The sequence below is a fragment of the Tenrec ecaudatus genome, chromosome 7 (assembly GCF_050624435.1).
Source record: "Tenrec ecaudatus isolate mTenEca1 chromosome 7, mTenEca1.hap1, whole genome shotgun sequence".
Taxonomy (NCBI): Eukaryota; Metazoa; Chordata; class Mammalia; order Afrosoricida; family Tenrecidae; genus Tenrec; species Tenrec ecaudatus.
In genome coordinates, this window is record NC_134536.1 from 7,794,311 (window position 1) to 7,810,726 (window position 16,416).

Here is a 16,416-nt window from a genome sequence, read left to right on the forward strand (position 1 = left end):
CTTCGAGATAAGGGCAGCAATCTGAAATGCCAGTGTCCCTGTGACCTCAAGACCTGTTTCCTAATGGCTTAGGCAAAACCAAACATTCAGCTTGACCTGTGACATTCTGCAATCTCAAAATCATAACTGCAGAAAGGGTTGTCTGGAAGCTAGCGACATCCAAGAAGAGGCCACCCACTCAAACCAGGCTGAGGAGCCAGCCCCAGCCCTGCCGTCTCGGCTGCCCTGGGAGCGAGGGCTCGAGGCAGAAAATCTCCCAGCAAGGCCAGTGTCGGGCCCACTCCCAAAACAAACAGAGACAAGAGGAAAATGGAAACAACATGTGTGTGCCTCTGGGGGAGGGTCCTTCTATCCATTACAGCCCAAGAATAGCCCGGTCTGGGGACCAGGGCTGGCCAGGTCCAAAGGAGACTCAGGCTGCTCCAAGAAGCTGTTCCATTCCACGCTCCATTTCTAAGAACACCCATCACTCATTGCACAGAACACATGCCTCACGTACACACACACACACACACACACTTCGTATAGACACGGCATCCAACTGCCACCACACCCCACCCCCCTCACCTCATTCCCACCAACCCACCACATACCTTACACCCCAAACTTGCACACATTGCATCACGTCCATGCAACACATTCGCGCCACCCCTACCACACACACACACACACACACACACACACACACTATACCCCCATCCTCAAAACCCCTCACTTATACCTCACACGTACTGTATCCCTCCATTCACATCACCCACACCCCACATACTCTCCAATTTCCCCCCACATCACAGACACCACATCTAGTATCCCTCTACACACAGTGCCCACCCTGTCCCACACCCACCCCAAACCCACACTTACTAACACACACACACACACACACACATCCATTCAAGGAACCTGGGTAAACCCCGGGTGTGCTCACCTGCGGTTTTATTGCATTCAAAGTTTATGATGCTCATTCGCTGAAAACCTGAGCTGCATTCATCTCCTCCAAAATAGATTAAGGTGAGGTCTGCATCTGAGTACCTAGGTTGGATGAATATACACCACACATAAAGACTTGGTGGGACCCAGAAAGGAACTTGATTTTTTTTTTCAAATATCTGCATTAAGCCTTCTGCATCCCACCAACAAATCACCGCTGACATAAAACAGCAAGCTCCCAGCCAGCTGGGGAGAAAGGGTCTCGAGGAAATGAGTTCCAAATGCCGGGCTTGTCATCCTTCTACTTCAAAGCCACAACTGGCAAGAGGAAAGAGGTGGAGGTTTTCCTGCGAGCATGAAGAGACACTTGCCTCTTGCTCTCTGATTTGGGTTTGGTACAACATAAATAATACCCAAGAATCCCAAGAGTTCCCGGCACCCCTCATGAGCCTGGCCCGCGCCAAGGGACCCCCCAGAACAAGGCGGGCTTTCGGAGAACAGTGCGCTTCTCAGGGTGCTCTTGTGGATGGAACAACCCAACGCAGGCCCACCAGAACGGGGTATGCCGCCTGGGCTTGTTTGGGTTTTTTTTTTTTTCTTTCTCCCCGTGACTTATTTTAAAATGTGTAAGTTTTAAATAAGGCATCTGTGATTCCCAAACTCCCAGAGAAAAGGCAAGCTCAGTCCTCAACAATGCCGAGTCTCAAGCGCAAGAGCTGAGTCGGTTCTCAATTCGGTGAATTTCTTCCTGCCACTCCAAGAGGCTGCCGCCCAAGAAGAGGCGAACGTGCACAGCAGCCTGCTTCCCCGGGTGCCCCATCCCCGTCGCATATGGCCGGAAAAGCGAGCCTGACTGTCATGAACTTCGTGACAAATGGTGGCTGCCGGAGTAGGGGAGGAAGGGAGGCCGGCTTATCTGATTCCCGTGTACTTTGTGGAAGGGGGCGGGGGACATTAGGGGACTAAGCTGTTTCCCAGGGACAGACACAATGCACTTGAGGAGGGTGGCGGAGGAGGCTGTTTACACACCGGAGGATCTGGTTCTGGTATTTTCCTGCCACTTTAGTTTGTGGGGGCTCCCCCTTCTTCAGCTGGCACACGGCAGCCCCTTTCTTGTTGCAGATGTGCGGCTCCGTGACGCCACAGACATCCAAGTAGAAAGTGTACTCCTTTCCTTCGGAGGTGTAGGGCGAGGAGGATGCTACGAGAAGGCAGACACCAGACAGGAGGCCTCGTCACCTCACGGGAAGTGAGAGCATGGGGTTACGTTGGCCACGTTTCAACCCCAGTTTCCCAACAGCCTGCAGCCTGAGCGCCCGCCCCCCCTCCCCCGTCCCACAGCACCCCACGCCACAGACTCGGGGCGCCGAGCTCACATCTGTTCTGTGCCAACGGTGTAAGGTCAATGGCAATGTCATGCTGGTCGCTGTTCAGGGCACAGGTTCTGCTCTCCAAATAATCCCTGTGGCAGGCATACTCGGTGATCCACTCCACCTCGTAGCGGCAGTTGGACTTGGCAGTGAGCTTAGGGATGGTGCCCTGGTGGAACAGTTGAAAAGGAGGGAGAGAGGTGGCTTAAAATGAGGGTTCAATACAGACGCTGAAAAGCTCAGTGCCTCCTGGGTTTGAATCCGAATGGTCCCCGAGGGCAGCTCAGTGTCTGTGCCACCTTTCATCGGTCCCCTGAGCCTCAGCCAGAGAGCCCCCTCCAACTCGGTGCCAGGGCCATGGTCATGGTAGTTTATGGAAAGTGGTCTGAGGGCCTGCAGGCTGAGCCCCCACCTCACATGCACACTCACACTCCGAACCTGGGACCGACTGCCGTCACATGAGCTGCACGTCTCATGGCAGCTCCGTGCATGTCCACAGGGCAGGGTTTTACAGAGCCTGCTTGTCTGGAAGCTAGACGCCGCCGGGCCTTTCCTCCCGGGTGCCTTTGGGTGGGAGGGGTGCACCCTCCGACCTTTCCACTTGCAGCCCATGTGCGGCATGCACTCCCTAGCGAGCGTGCTGAGCGTGCCAGGCACAGCGCTCCTTGCTTGGTTTGCACACAGCCAGTCACGCCCGTGCTAAGTCCAAGCTGCTAGCCCCTCGCCCGGAGCAGCCTGACAGTGATGCAGTGCAGAGCATACAGTGACACAAACCAGACACCACGGGCTCACGCTGTCTGATTCCATTTACATGAAACGTTCAGGGAAACGGGAAGTAGACCGTGGTCTCCGGGAGCCAGATGGGAGCGGGGAGTGACTACAAGTGGGCACAGGGTTTCTTTGGGGATGAAAATGTTCTCAAAGTGGCCGTCGTGGTGGCTGCCCGGGGCTGGGACTACATACGCTACCAACCACGGGCTTGTATTTACAACGGGTGAATTCTACAGTCTAGAGACTCCATACAGCTCTCTCACACGCCCCGGTCTGGCACCACGAATGTTTACCAAAAGACATGCAGGGCGCCAATGTCAATACCGGTCGGCCCGGCTTACGGCGGGTCCCTCTCCCAAGGCCCCGTCCCAAGTCTGTTCTCACATGAGGCAAAGACCTCCATTTGGGATTGGTTTGTGGCTGCTTTTTCCCGTTTTAATTTTTCTTTTTCATTATTATTGACTTTTATGATCGGTGTCTTTATAAAGGGCACCTTTGTCTCTAAGGATGGAAACATTACCCAGGCACTCTGTATTCGAGGGGGGCTTCAGAAAGTTCACGGAACAGCAAAATGACAAGCTGATGGAACTTTCCCACAGACGTTTTACAGCTACGTGTGCTCTGTGCTCATGAAAGAGTTTAAAATGACGAACTTGACCATGAGCTTTCTGAAACCCCCCGGTGTACATCCAACCACGGGGGCACATATACAGGGGCTTCAACATGTCTGTGGGGAAATGCCATCATCTTGTCATTCCATTTTCCCTTGAACTTTCTGAAGTTCCCTCGTAGAATGTGGGGGCAAACATACACAGAAAAGTCTTCATGTTTTATGCTAAAACTTTACTAACAAATTAAGATCTACCAAACGGGATAAAAAATAAAGAGAAGAACAACAAAAACAGACGGTCTGAAGTGTGGTCCATCGTGACTCAAATGAGGGACTCCTTCGACCGACCCAGGGGCATCTCCCGGCAAGCCCGGTCCCGCAGACATCTAAGCTGACTCCACTGAGAACAAACGGCCCCATCTTCTAATAACAGCCAATGGCTCATCCCCCACCGAGACGAGAGAGGGAAACCCGTCTCTCCCTTCGTGAGAACGTGTGAAAGGTTTCCCACGAGGGTGGGGTGCAGGGTGGGAAGAGGAAACCTCCGCCCAGAGTCTTCACCGGCTAAGCACGTTTCCCCGAGACGAAGGGCTGGGATTGAAATGATTGAAACCGGCAGGTAGATAGAAAAGACAGGCCAACCACAGAGACAGGGCAGGTCTGGCTCCTGGAAGGTGAGGGTCGAACTAAAGCCAGACACACCCACATTTGTTGTTGCTGTTGTTCCCAGAGCCTTTAAATGGTAATATATCGATGATGCGAGCCTGCAGTCTTATGAAGTGTGCACTGGCACGATTTAAAGCCGTCTGTGCGTGTGTTTCTGTCTGCAGTGTTGTAGACATGACCAGAGCGTGACACCGAGGGAGACACGAGCGGCTGGAAAATGGCGCCGGCCGACTTGCTCAGGCAGGGCTTGCCACAAACCCCCCATTTGCGAGGCTCGTGGTACCTGCGGAGGGCCGTATGTCAAAGGGCTGCCTGTGGACACTTGTCAGGACCCGGAGCTGGCTCGCAGAGACCCACGGTGACCCAGGGTGAGGTGAGTGTCCAGGGGAGTGGGGGCCGCTGCGGCCCTCCTATCTCCATAGCCCCCCACCCAACGCAGGCCGACTGCCAGCCTGAAATCGAAGCAATTCTACCCGGGGCGGGGGGAGTAGGGGGGGAGGTGATGGGGGGGCGGGGGAGAAGGGGCGGGAGGCTGGGTGTCTGGCACAGGAATCCGGCCGGGTCTGCTCCATTCTATTACAAGGCGGCAGAAATAAATCAAAGGGAAACCTAGCCCTTTCTCTCCGAGGAATGCCTGCCTCCTATCCCACAGCCCAGGGCCCATTTATAGGAAAACACGTCAACAGCCGGCCAGCGTGTGCAGACGGAGCCGGGCGCGGAGACAAAGAGCGGGGACCCCTGGGTGCCTCTCGAGGAGTTTACAATGTGCAGGACAGCTAACAAACAGCCAGAGAACAGCAGCCGTAAATCTGCCTGGAGGGCGGGGGAGGCAGTGGGGAAGGGGGGCAGTGAGGAGGGGGAGGCGCGGAGCTGGAGGAAGAAAGCAGAAAGCCCCTTTCCGGCCATAACTCTCCGGCACGGCTGTCCCCCGAACGTCAGCCACTGCCGCCAGAGTTCCTGCCACGTCTGCAAACCGTCTGCGCCCAGTTTCCCAGGGTGCTTCTCAGGAGCGGTGCGTCTGAGCACGTGTGGGGTGTTCACTCACTGCCACACCCCACAGCAGTGACCGCCATGAAACAGGGACCTCTTCAAATGGGGGCCTAAACCCACACTCCACTAGAATGAAAAGCCCCTGTCTTCTCACAAGCACCCCACCACACCAGCACCCCCATGCTCTCATCCCCGGCACGCTTGTCCCCAAGCAGAGCCTCTCCCAGGTGGCCCTGCATACCCCTCCCAGCACCCAGCCCCACCGACCAGGCACAAACGCGTGTCCCCCACCAGCTCACCCACCTCTCTCCGCTCCGAGGGGCACACAAAAGTGACAGTGACTGCGGGGCTGTGGCCGTCACAGAAGCTCGGCTTGGCTGCCCCTTCCTTCACGTAACTCAGGACCAGCCTGCAAGACACCACACCGATCACAAAAGGGCTGTGTGAAAGGCAGAAAGGACTTTAGCACTTCTTCAACCTTCCTCCCCCACCCCAAACCCCAAGTTAATTTTTCATTCAAATTAATGTGCGGCCCTGAACCGGGGGTGCCGTTCACTGGGGGAGGGGGAAGCAGAAGAAACACTCAAACATAAAATGGGTCTTGTCACCAAAGTCACGGAACAACTTCTGCGTGAACTATCGATTGGGAAAACAAACGTGCTGGACAAACTTCCACTCTACGGCGGGCAACCCCGACACACGAGGGGGCTTCAAAAAGTGCCTGGAACATTCCACGTGTTGACCAACGTTTTGAAGTCTCCCCACCCCCCGTAGAAAGACTACAGCTATATGCAGTACAAAATAACATTTGATCATTTCCACTTGAAAATTCTTAACTCTAAAGTCAACGTTCATGAGTGCTGTATGACATACGTGTTTGCGTCTAAAAAATAACACCGAGATGCACGTTTCAAATACGGAGAAAAGCTATTGAGTTAAAAAAAATGTTTTTTAATTATAAACAATCTAATTAGGCAAAACCCAGACAGTATGCAGGTCTGTCTGCCGCAAGAAGAGCCAGGTCTGAGGACAAAGAGCTGTGCCCACCCCCACCCTCCACCCTCCTACCAGGCGCCCAGCAAGAGGGCCTGGCCGGCACAGAACACAGCTCTCCTCTCGGGCCTCGGCGCCCAGCACCAGGATTTATGGTCTCGGCATGCAGCACACCTGGTGTCCTTGTGCACGTAGCACAGACACTGGAAGGGAGCAGCCACCACAATGCCGGCGGGCAGTCACTGTGATCCCAGCTCCCAGGAATATGTGCCTCGGTACAAAATTGTACTTGACAGGGCATTCTCAGTGGCTGATTTTTTTCCGGGAGCTAGGCTGCCCCACTTTCTTCTGGGGCACACCTGGGTGGGCTCAGCCAGCCAGCCTCTCGGGCCGCAGGCGAGCGCACTCACTCTTTGCACCATTCAGGGACTCCCCAAATGTGAAGTCTCAAAGTCCCCCTCGGGCTTTGGGAGCCCTGATTTGTCACTGAGCAGCCTCCAATGTACAGAAACCATGTAAGCATTCTTAAATGTAGATTAGGCTCGACCGACATGCCATCTATCAGTCACCCTGATACCCCCACAAGTTCCAGACCAGAGTGGGCCAAGGAGGAAACCAAGCCCCTCCCGGAAAGCTTCAGGAAGGGTCCAGGTGACAGTGGGGAGTAGACATTGCACCTCTGCATGGTCGCAGAAGAGGGGGTCGGGTGGGGGTTGGCACTCAAGGTTCAGTCTGCTGAGCAGAGCTTCCCAACAGGAGAATGCCTGCCAACTGTCCCATTGAGTGTCCTATGGACACAAAACCCAACTCCGGCCCTTAGTTCACCACTAACAAATCAATGTGTGATATCAAATATTTACACAGAAACATGTGCGGAACAAAGTCACGCGCTGCTCGGTGGCTGAACATGTAAGCAGAGACTCACAGGAAACAAACTCTGTATTTCTCCATCTCAGAAACCCCAAGGCATGGTCTCTCCCAGGCTGCTAAGAATGAGCAGCTACTCGACAGTGGCAGTGGGTTTGGGGTTGGGCCTTACTGATAGCGTGTGCGAATCTAGCACTCTCAGGGACTCAATCAAAGGGGGTCGCGGGTTAGATTCTGATGTGTGATACATGTGAACCTCTCCGAGGGAGAAAAAAGTGGTCAGTAAGCCACGCGCCTGTTGTCCTGTGAGCCTCGCCACTGATCAGCCCTCACAAGGAGAACCACCGTACAACTCACTGCCACTGAGTCGATTCCAAAAAAGACAAGATAGAACAACTGCTCCCTGGGGTTTTCCAGGCTGTAACTCTTTTAGAACAAACCGGTAAACACTTTTTATTGTGAATTGGGTGGAGGTTTACGAGAGCAGCTCATCAGTTTTACATTCAACCAACTACACACGTTTTGTTTCTTCTCATTCATTGCCGCGCCCACAATGAAGCATCCTTTATCTTGCTTCCTCCCTGTGCTTCCTGTACATGGGAGCAGGCAGCCTCAGCTTTCTCCCACGGCGGGGCTGGTGGATTTAAAGCTGGCAACCTAACTCACAATGCCAACAGGGCAAAGGGCTTTCAAAAAGTTTATGGGAAAATTCCAGTATCTTTTTTTCCCTTTCTTTAACAATGTCTTATTGTAAATGAGGTGAGGGTTTACATTTCACATCATCAACTTTGTGTTCAACAGTTCACATGGCTAATCAGAGGCCCCAGTTACTTACCCCTCCCTCACCATTATCTTTTCATTTCAATTTCCCACAAACTTGGTGAAGACCCACCCACCCTCGCCCCGGTAAAGGGGAAGCTGTAACTTTGCAGGGGCCATCCAGGAACTGGGCTCCTGACAATGACAAACGCAGTGAAACGTCCCCGTCCCCCCACCCTGGAGGCCCCACACTGACCTGTCCTTGCCCAGGAGCTTCAAGCCCGCCTTCGGTTGGCCCACGTCGAACACCTGGTCCCCTTTCACCAGGCAGGCGGCAGCCCCTCGGGGACAGGCACGCAACTGCAGGCTGGGGTCACGCAGGGAATCTGTGAGGAAGCACAGGAAGTGTCCGGTCAGAGGGACCTTGGGCATGGTCATCATGCGACCCTTGGGGCCAGAATACCGACTCCCCTGTGGTCGAGTCCATACTCACTCACACCCAGTGACCCTAGAGATCAGAGCAGAATGACCCCCACCCCACCCCCAGAGCATGCCCAGGGCTACAATCTTGACGAAAAACCTGCCACAGCCACCAAGTCCCTGCCAACTCACAGTGACCCTGAAGGACAGAGGAGAGTGCCCCCCTTGGGGTTTCTGAGACTGTCCATCTGTATGGGAGCAGACAGCCTCGTCTTTCTCACACAGAGCGGCTGGTGGGTCAGAACGGCTGAGCCTTTGGAGGGGGCAAGGGGAACACTCTCATCACTGTGCGACCAGTGGGTCCCTGGGCACCAGGGGGCTATTTTAAAAATAACACAACTTTCCAAAGTTTCTATAAGTAACCTGAAATAGAATAAGGTTGGGGGCAGGGGAGCTAGGCTCAGCTCCCACTCTGAGACCTTGGGCCAGTCTACACATGGCTTTTCTCATCTGTAAAATGAGAACACCACCCCCACGGCGCAGGGCTGCCAGGGAGATGGGGGAGAAGCGCGTGGCGTGTCCCTCGGCAGCTGGGACATAATATACGTGCTCGGCAAATAGCGACTGTCATGGTATTTATAGTTAAGGAATGTACCCTACCTTCCCCTAGAGATAGACTAACACTCATGCTTTCCCCTCCAAGCCGTAAACAGACCCGGCTCTCTGTAGATAGGGAGGAGATTAGGAGATCCGTGGAAAGAATCCAGATGGTTTTAGGTTCAAATCCCAGATCCATCACTTCCTGTCTCGAGAACTTTGGTCTTAAGGCACATCTATCCAACTGCCAGTTTTGCTATCTCCCAGGCCCCTGGGAGGATTATCGGCAAGGAACATACATAATGTGCCCAGAACGTGCTATACCAACAACTGGGTTTCTTCCCCCTACCCCCTCCCCCGCCCCCCCCGGCCCTCGCTGTGCTCAGCCTGTAGCTGGCCTGACATCTCCTACGTGATGAGGTCTGCTGCTTCCTGTGTATGTCTTCACCCACTTGCCGATGGCTCCAGGAGAACATTCGTGCTGCACTTCCTGCCTCAGTTAATACCTAGCACATGGGAAGGGTTCAGAACGAGTTCTCCCAGGAGGGGCTGTGTAAACAACAGCACCTGGCTTTTCGGCTTTAATTGCCTTATCAATCAAGGCGGTGAGCTGTCAAGAGCCTCTCTGGTTTTCTGAGAGTTAAGGCCAGCCAAAGGCGGGGAGGGAGAGAGGGTGGGATTTCACTGAGGGGGCCAACTAGCGCCACAAAAAGAGTTGCCGTGCTTGCTCAGGAGGAGACTGGGCCTGGCGGGAGATGGGGGTGGGGGGGGGGCAGGTTTCCAAATGAGGCCAGGCCACTGGATTTTTGTAAGGAACAACACGCGAGGCATGTTGGAGGCTTGAGCATGTACCAGCAAACCCACACCTAACACACACGGGTTTGTGGGGCACTCTCAAACTTGGTTTGAGGCTCAGGGTCATTTCCTGGGGACGGGAGACTGTCTGGCCACTCCTTGGGAAGGAGTGCTTCCCCAAAGTCACCGATGTTCCGCTCAAAACGGCTGGCAAAAGTGGGGGTGGGGGGGCACTGTGTGTGCATTAGCCAAACTATGCAGTGAATTCTGAGAATCCACAAAATGATGAAGACCGGCCATTGACATCTGCTCTCCAAACCAGAGCAGCACATCATTTCAAAATTCCACCCGCTACGGGATTCGTCAGCCGCTTAACCGGGTTTGAGTTATAGGCCCACTTAAGACAAAGCCTGACTTTATCTGCATTTTTCCAAGAGAACACTAAAGCCCGTCTCTGGAGAGCAAGGGAGCGGCTCCATAACCTGACACACAGAGCATTCCAAACGACCCCTGGCCGCTGCAGTCGGCTGGCGGGCAGCCCGCTGATTCTTCCCACTGTTGCAAATAACATACCAGGGAGATGGTATAGGAGGCATATGGCGTGTGTGTGTGAGTGGTGGTGGGGGTTGATCACTATAAATTAACCCTCGGAGACCTCACTACCCAGTAACACCACCATCCCCCCCCCCCCCCCCCGACAACGTTTTGTTTTAAGTTTTTCCAGTCTTTCAAAGGCCATAGTGATATGGACCATGTCTTGGGGCAAATGCTTTCTTCAAGGACCTAATCAGTGACATGGATGTCCAAACAGGAGGGGTGGGGGAGGGCCAAGATAAGGAAGGCGTTTAAAAATCTCCTAACCTCCCCAAGCACCCTGGGCCCCAGGCGGCCCCCAGTCCCCAGAGAGGCGCACCTATGTCTCTGCACACGTTGATGTACAGGGAGGTGTCAGGGTCCGAGTCGTCCACCAGGTAGGCCCCGCTGCTCTTCATCAGTGGGTTTAGATCATGCTTCTTGAACTCCTTATCAAACACATAGCACGGCACCTGGAAGAGGGGAGGAGAAAAGAGGCGTTCCCGTCAAGAACCTTCTCCTGCAACTCATTCCACTCCTGGACTTCTCAGGGCTGTGCGGGTCCCTGATGGCAAAAGGAACGCGTGGCACCGTGTCCGTTGAAGGGTCGGCTCTGGAAGCAGCTCCTCGGGCCTGCATGCATCCCTAGCTTTTTCCTCTCTACAGGGTCCCTCCTGTTGGCAGACTAACCAAACTCACTGCCACCCAGTTCATTCTGACTCCAGCAGGGATCGACAGGACAAGGTGGGACTGCTCCTCTGGGTTTCAGAGACTGTAGCTCTTTACAGGAGGAGAAAGCCTCCCCTTGTCTCCCAAGGAGCAGCTGGTGGTTTCCAACTGCCGACCTTGTGGGAGCAGCCTAAGGACACCACCAGGGTTCCTGCAGACTGTAGTACCCACCTTCCCAAAAATGCCGCGCCCCCTCCCCCTATCCCTGTCCCTGCATGCCTGCTGACTCCTCTTTCTCACCCCACAACCCCATTCCTCAGGTTTCCGTCCCCCACTGCCACAAACGAAGGATGCCTGGATACCAGAGAGAGTGCTTTGTGGTCACAAGCCATGTCCACCTCTGAGTCTCCAATCCGTTGACCTCAGGGTCATCTGACCTTCCTGGTTTTCATTCTGCCCACCCCCCAGCCCCACCCCCAGCCTCCTGGGTGACATTTCTCACCTTCCCAGTACTTCCCGCTCCTGATAACAATTTGTGACACACTCCGCCCAGCCACGGCCAGGCTGGTATGTAGAGGCAGTGGACTGACTGTGCCGCCTGAGTTCTCAGAGTCTGATTGTTCAGGAGTAGTTTGTCAGGCTTTTCCTCTGAGGCAAATGGGGGAAGGGGAGGGGGTCTGACTCAAATCTCCAGCTTTCCAGTGAGCAGCCACCCAAGGGACTCCTCCACCTTCCTTCTAAGGAACCCTCACTGTGGAAGAGCTGCTGCGCCTGGGCCTGTCTACACACCACTCGCTGAGCTCCTCTGAGCCAGTGGCCTTCAACACTAGCCAACGGATCCCCAGATGGGTGTCTCTCCTATCGCTCCAGACCTACATAAGCCACAGGGTGACCTTACACTTTAAAAGGACTGGCTCTTTCTGAAGGCAAAGTCGTCGAGCCCAGAAGCATACCCAAGGGTGAGCCGAGTTCGGTTCACCTAGTTAACACCATCCATCTACTGCTGTGGCTTCATTTAAAACACCCCGATACAGTTTACTTCTAAAATCATTCACTGGTCTAAAATTCAAAAGGAATGGCCTGCCATCGAGTTGGATCTGACCCATAGCCACTCTATGGAACAGGGTGGCAATACCCCTGTGGGTTTTCTGAGACTGTGACCACGTCACTGGAATCATACGCCCTTTCTTTCTCCTGCGAAGGGGCTGGAGACTTTGGTTAGCAGCCCGAGATGCATGCCAGTGCACCTCCAAAGCTCTCTCGGGTACCATCAAGGTCCAACATGCTGGTGGTGCAGCAATGAAGCGCTCGGCTGCTAATTGCAGGCTGGCCATTCAAACCCACCTGCCACACCACGGGGGAGCGAGGTGACAGCGTGCTGCTGTGATAATGACAGCCCGGGAAGCCCTCCTGGGCAGTTGGACTCTGTCCCACAGGGCCACTGTGAGTCAGAATCAACCTGACAGCCGTGGGTTTGGTTTATGGTTTTAGTCCTCCCCTGCCAAGGAAAATCCTAAAATTTTATGCTCTGCAATCGTTTCAAAGTGATTAGTTTTATCACTTTCCATGGATAATTGCCTTAAAATTTTGCCTTCTAGACAGAAGCTGTTCACAGGCAGGTCTATTTGCAAACTCCAACTGTGGAATGTTTAGCTTTCCGGGTTTTGTGAGAAAGAGGCAACGGTGCCTGCAGAGATGGCCTGACCACCGGTGCCAGTGCCGGTGCCGGTACCGAGATTTCAGGAGTGCCAAGGAGGACATCCAACAGCTTCAAGGGGAGGCACCTCCTTTCGGTCCCAGGGGGCCCAGGAGGAGCCTTTCGGAGATGGAGTGACTCAGAGATGACTCAGCGACAATGAGGTCAGGGGCTAAGAGAGCACAGGCCACCAGAGCCAATGAGGGCAGAGGTCAGCGGGTCGAGGATGTCTACAGAGAGGCTAAGTCAAATAAACCAAACTGGCACTGTGGACGGTAAGGTGGGCTCCTTGGAGAGCAGCTACACACGTCTGCAACCCCACAAATCTAAAACTGGTCACCCCCACACAGCGAGAGAACTCAGCGACACGAAGCCCAGAAGGGAGGACCTCGGCAGACTGGTGAGGACAGTTCTGAACAGCTTAGCTTCACAGGGACCTTGAGGGACTCAGCCTGGACAGGCACCAGCTCGGGGAAGTTGGCCACCCCTGCTGTCTCCCTCCTCCAGAAGGGAACAGGAGCATCACCTCATAGCCCACCCACCCCCAAGCTGGAAATGCAGCAGTACCCCTGACACTCCGACCCCCAAACCTGCCTGGAAAGCCTTCCAGCTCCCAGTCAGGGCAAGGCAATGGGGACATACAGGACATCAGGAATTTGGCAGCCAGGAAGGAGAGAGTGGCTAGCCAGCTCCACACCTCATGCTGAAGGCAGGGCACCGGCACTGTCCTGGGTACATTAATCTTATTTATGTAACTCTGGTAGAATTCCTAACATGCCTGTTCTGAATTTCATTCATTCCCAGACTGTTATGGTCAGGCACGTAAGTCTACAGTATTTTAAAGAAATAATCTCGGGGGAAGGAGTCTGCCAGGATCCACTGACCAAGCATTGTACCAATCATTTGGGACAACCAAGATCTTCCCCACCCAAATGTTCCAATTGGGACCAAGCCATCGATCAAGACTACAAGCAACCCTAAACCAAAGCTGGGTTTCAGGTTTGCTCATCTGCTTTGGTTTTTGTTTGTCCCTTAAGGAACAATGAGCATTTTTGACAAGCACAGCAAACACTTCATAGCATTTTTTTGAAGTTGTCATACCATAGCCTGAAAGGTACAGTCAAACCAAACTGAAGGGAAAGGAAGAAGGTGAGACGCGTTGCTGGCACTGGCGATGATGGGCGGCTGCCCGGCTTACTTCACAGCCAGTCAATCTGCCCTTGCCGTTCATTAATCTGTCCCAGGTAAGGACGAGCCTGTGGTCCTCAATGAGGTACAGCCTCCACACCTTGAGATGCTGGGCCCCCTGAAAGCAAGGTCCATTTCACACTGTAAGTAGGACCCGATTGCTCAGGCTGCCACAGGCTCTCAAGGAGTACAGAGTGAAAACTGAGTAACTCCTCCCACCCTCACCCCCTCGCCACCAGCCATACCTACACGAATGATAAAGGCCCAACTTACAAGCATTTATCATGCTTAGCTCAGCTTCTACAGGACATCCACGTGCACTATTTTGAGAAAAACCTGGGCTGCACCTTGTCGCCAGCACCTCCCCACCCAAAAGAACTATTCCTAACGAGTCAGCCAGCCCTCTCCGTGAAGGGCCAGCCAGGAGTTATGTCGGGTTTCAAGGGTCACAGCGGTCTCTGGTGCCTGTACATTCCTCTCCGTTTACCCAGTTCAAAAAAATGCGAAAGAGCATATATGCTTAGCCCCAGAGCTGGACAAGAAAACAGACCCAGGGCAGGGTACAACCCGGGGGTGGCCCATGGGCTGGCCAGAACACGAAGAATATGGAAAGCAAGTGAGCCACTATGGCGCCTTGAGAGTTTGACACGACTGTGGCGCAAATGGTGACGGCACTGGGCTGCTAAGGGAAAGGCTGGTGGCTTGAGTCTACCCAAGGGTGTCCTAGGAGTAAGGTCTAGCGATGGAGCACAAGGCCCCTCAGACCCCCAGGAGTGGCAGCCAACTCATTAGCAATGCTGGCCTAATAACTGGATCAGTGTGTTAGGCGTTCCTTCCCCCCTACTTTAAATTTCTTTTTCAACATCCACTCTGTTCTGTGAGCTGGGAGGTAACAGTAAGGCTGTCTTTTCTTTGATAAACTACCCGATGTGAAGCACACCAATGACATATTATTTGAGTTAGATTTAGTTTTATTCTTAAGAAGCAAACTTCTGGCTTTCTGCAGCCTGTCTCAAACTACACTTGTTCAGCAACCGTTAGTCGGCTCCCAGCTCCTGCGACAGCCTTTGCCCTTCACCCTGGCAAACAGAAGGCTAGTGGGCAAGAGTGAAAATAACCGATAACCTTTCCTGTTGTCAGGGTGGGACAGGAAGCCACCTTTAAGACCAGGCGTGATGGGAGAGGACCATGGCCCCCAGTCCAGGCTCCCCCACTCCAGAGGCCATGTGCAGGGCAGGGACAGAAGAGCTCAGGCCTGCAGAAGAAGCGGCCTCCTTGTCCCCTAGAATGGCAGGGCCAGGGGCTGCCCAGATAATCACAGGTCCCGAGTGGAAGCAGAGAATGGTGATCTCAGCTGAGGGGGACACGGCACAAAATGTAAGGGGAGGGGCACTTGGCCAGGACCCGCCATGCTATCCAAAAGTGACCCCAAGGACACAGAGAGTACATTGAATAGCCTGCACAGGAAAATGGAACCCAAACCTGCAGAAAGCCAGCAGAGTTGGGGGACACATTCAGGAGGCGGCTCCTTCATGGGGTAAAAACCCACGCCCGCTCCTTGGCTCTGGAGTCTCCAACTCCCAGACCCCAGAATCGGCCTGTGAGCCAGCAAACCAAGAACCACAGCCTGTGGTATTGCTAATGCCCTGGTCTAAAAATAAGAACTTCCCCGGGCAATTTTTCACAATGGGAGCACGTGGTCACGTCTTTGCTCAACTACAGTTTGAAAACCAAAACCAAAAAAGAGAAACACGTTTTTCATCCAAAACAGTTAGGGGATCTGTATTTCTGATCTTAAAAGGTCCCGGGACTTTGTGTTCCGAAACACATTACCTCTTTAATGGCTTTAAAGGTGTCTTTCCTGCAGGCTGCGGAAGTCCTCCACTCGAAGTAATGCACACATGCTGTGGCAGTGACGAACTCGGGAGTCCCCTGTGTGAAGGGCAAACGAAAAGAAGTTACCACCCACACAGCGCAAGATTTCCTTTCTTAGAGTGAGAACATCGTCGAGGCGAATGAAAATTTAAGTAGCATCAGACAGGCAGGAGGAAGGGGTTGGGGGGGGGGGGGAGAGCAACGTATAACCGTTTTAAACAAGGGTAACAAGAAGTGCTCCACACAACCAAATTCTCAAAGTAAACCTTCACGAAATGACATTGGAATTTTGATGTAACTGGCCCCAAACTGTTCCACTGGCCGAGCTGCGCAAGTACAGCAAGCTCAGGGGAACGAATGCTCCGAGCCGCTCAGCTCTAACTCCCACGAATGCCAACAAAATCCAAGCCAGAAACGTGAACTCATGCTTCCTGTGAGCTCAGGGCGGAGGCCCTTCTGGACTGGTCTCCCGTGTGTACACCTAAGAGACACACGGCTCAGCCTAGCCGGTCAGGATGACCAGATCCCCCGCCATGAACCGTGGGCCAGGTGGAAACCCACCAGTGCACACTCCCGGGGCAAATGAAGGGTCTCAGCGGCAGCACTGTTACTGCTTGTACCGCAGCATGGGTGGCCTGAAGGAAACT

At 53.8% G+C, this 16,416-nt stretch overlaps 1 protein-coding gene across 3 annotated transcripts in view; it reads right to left on the reverse strand.

The window, feature by feature from the left end:
* Positions 1 to 16,416, reverse strand: part of IGF2R (insulin like growth factor 2 receptor) — an 83,771-nt gene that overhangs the window by 35,439 nt on the left and 31,916 nt on the right. For all 3 annotated transcript variants that reach the window (XM_075554296.1, XM_075554295.1, XM_075554294.1), the window contains exons 4-10: positions 15,728 to 15,826; positions 10,682 to 10,814; positions 8,213 to 8,342; positions 5,641 to 5,746; positions 2,307 to 2,469; positions 1,960 to 2,131; positions 929 to 1,032 (exon numbers count right to left, since the gene is read on the reverse strand). In XM_075554296.1, coding sequence (XP_075410411.1) covers positions 929 to 1,032; positions 1,960 to 2,131; positions 2,307 to 2,469; positions 5,641 to 5,746; positions 8,213 to 8,342; positions 10,682 to 10,814; positions 15,728 to 15,826 — 907 coding nt within the window. The remainder of the gene's footprint in view (positions 1 to 928; positions 1,033 to 1,959; positions 2,132 to 2,306; positions 2,470 to 5,640; positions 5,747 to 8,212; positions 8,343 to 10,681; positions 10,815 to 15,727; positions 15,827 to 16,416) is intronic.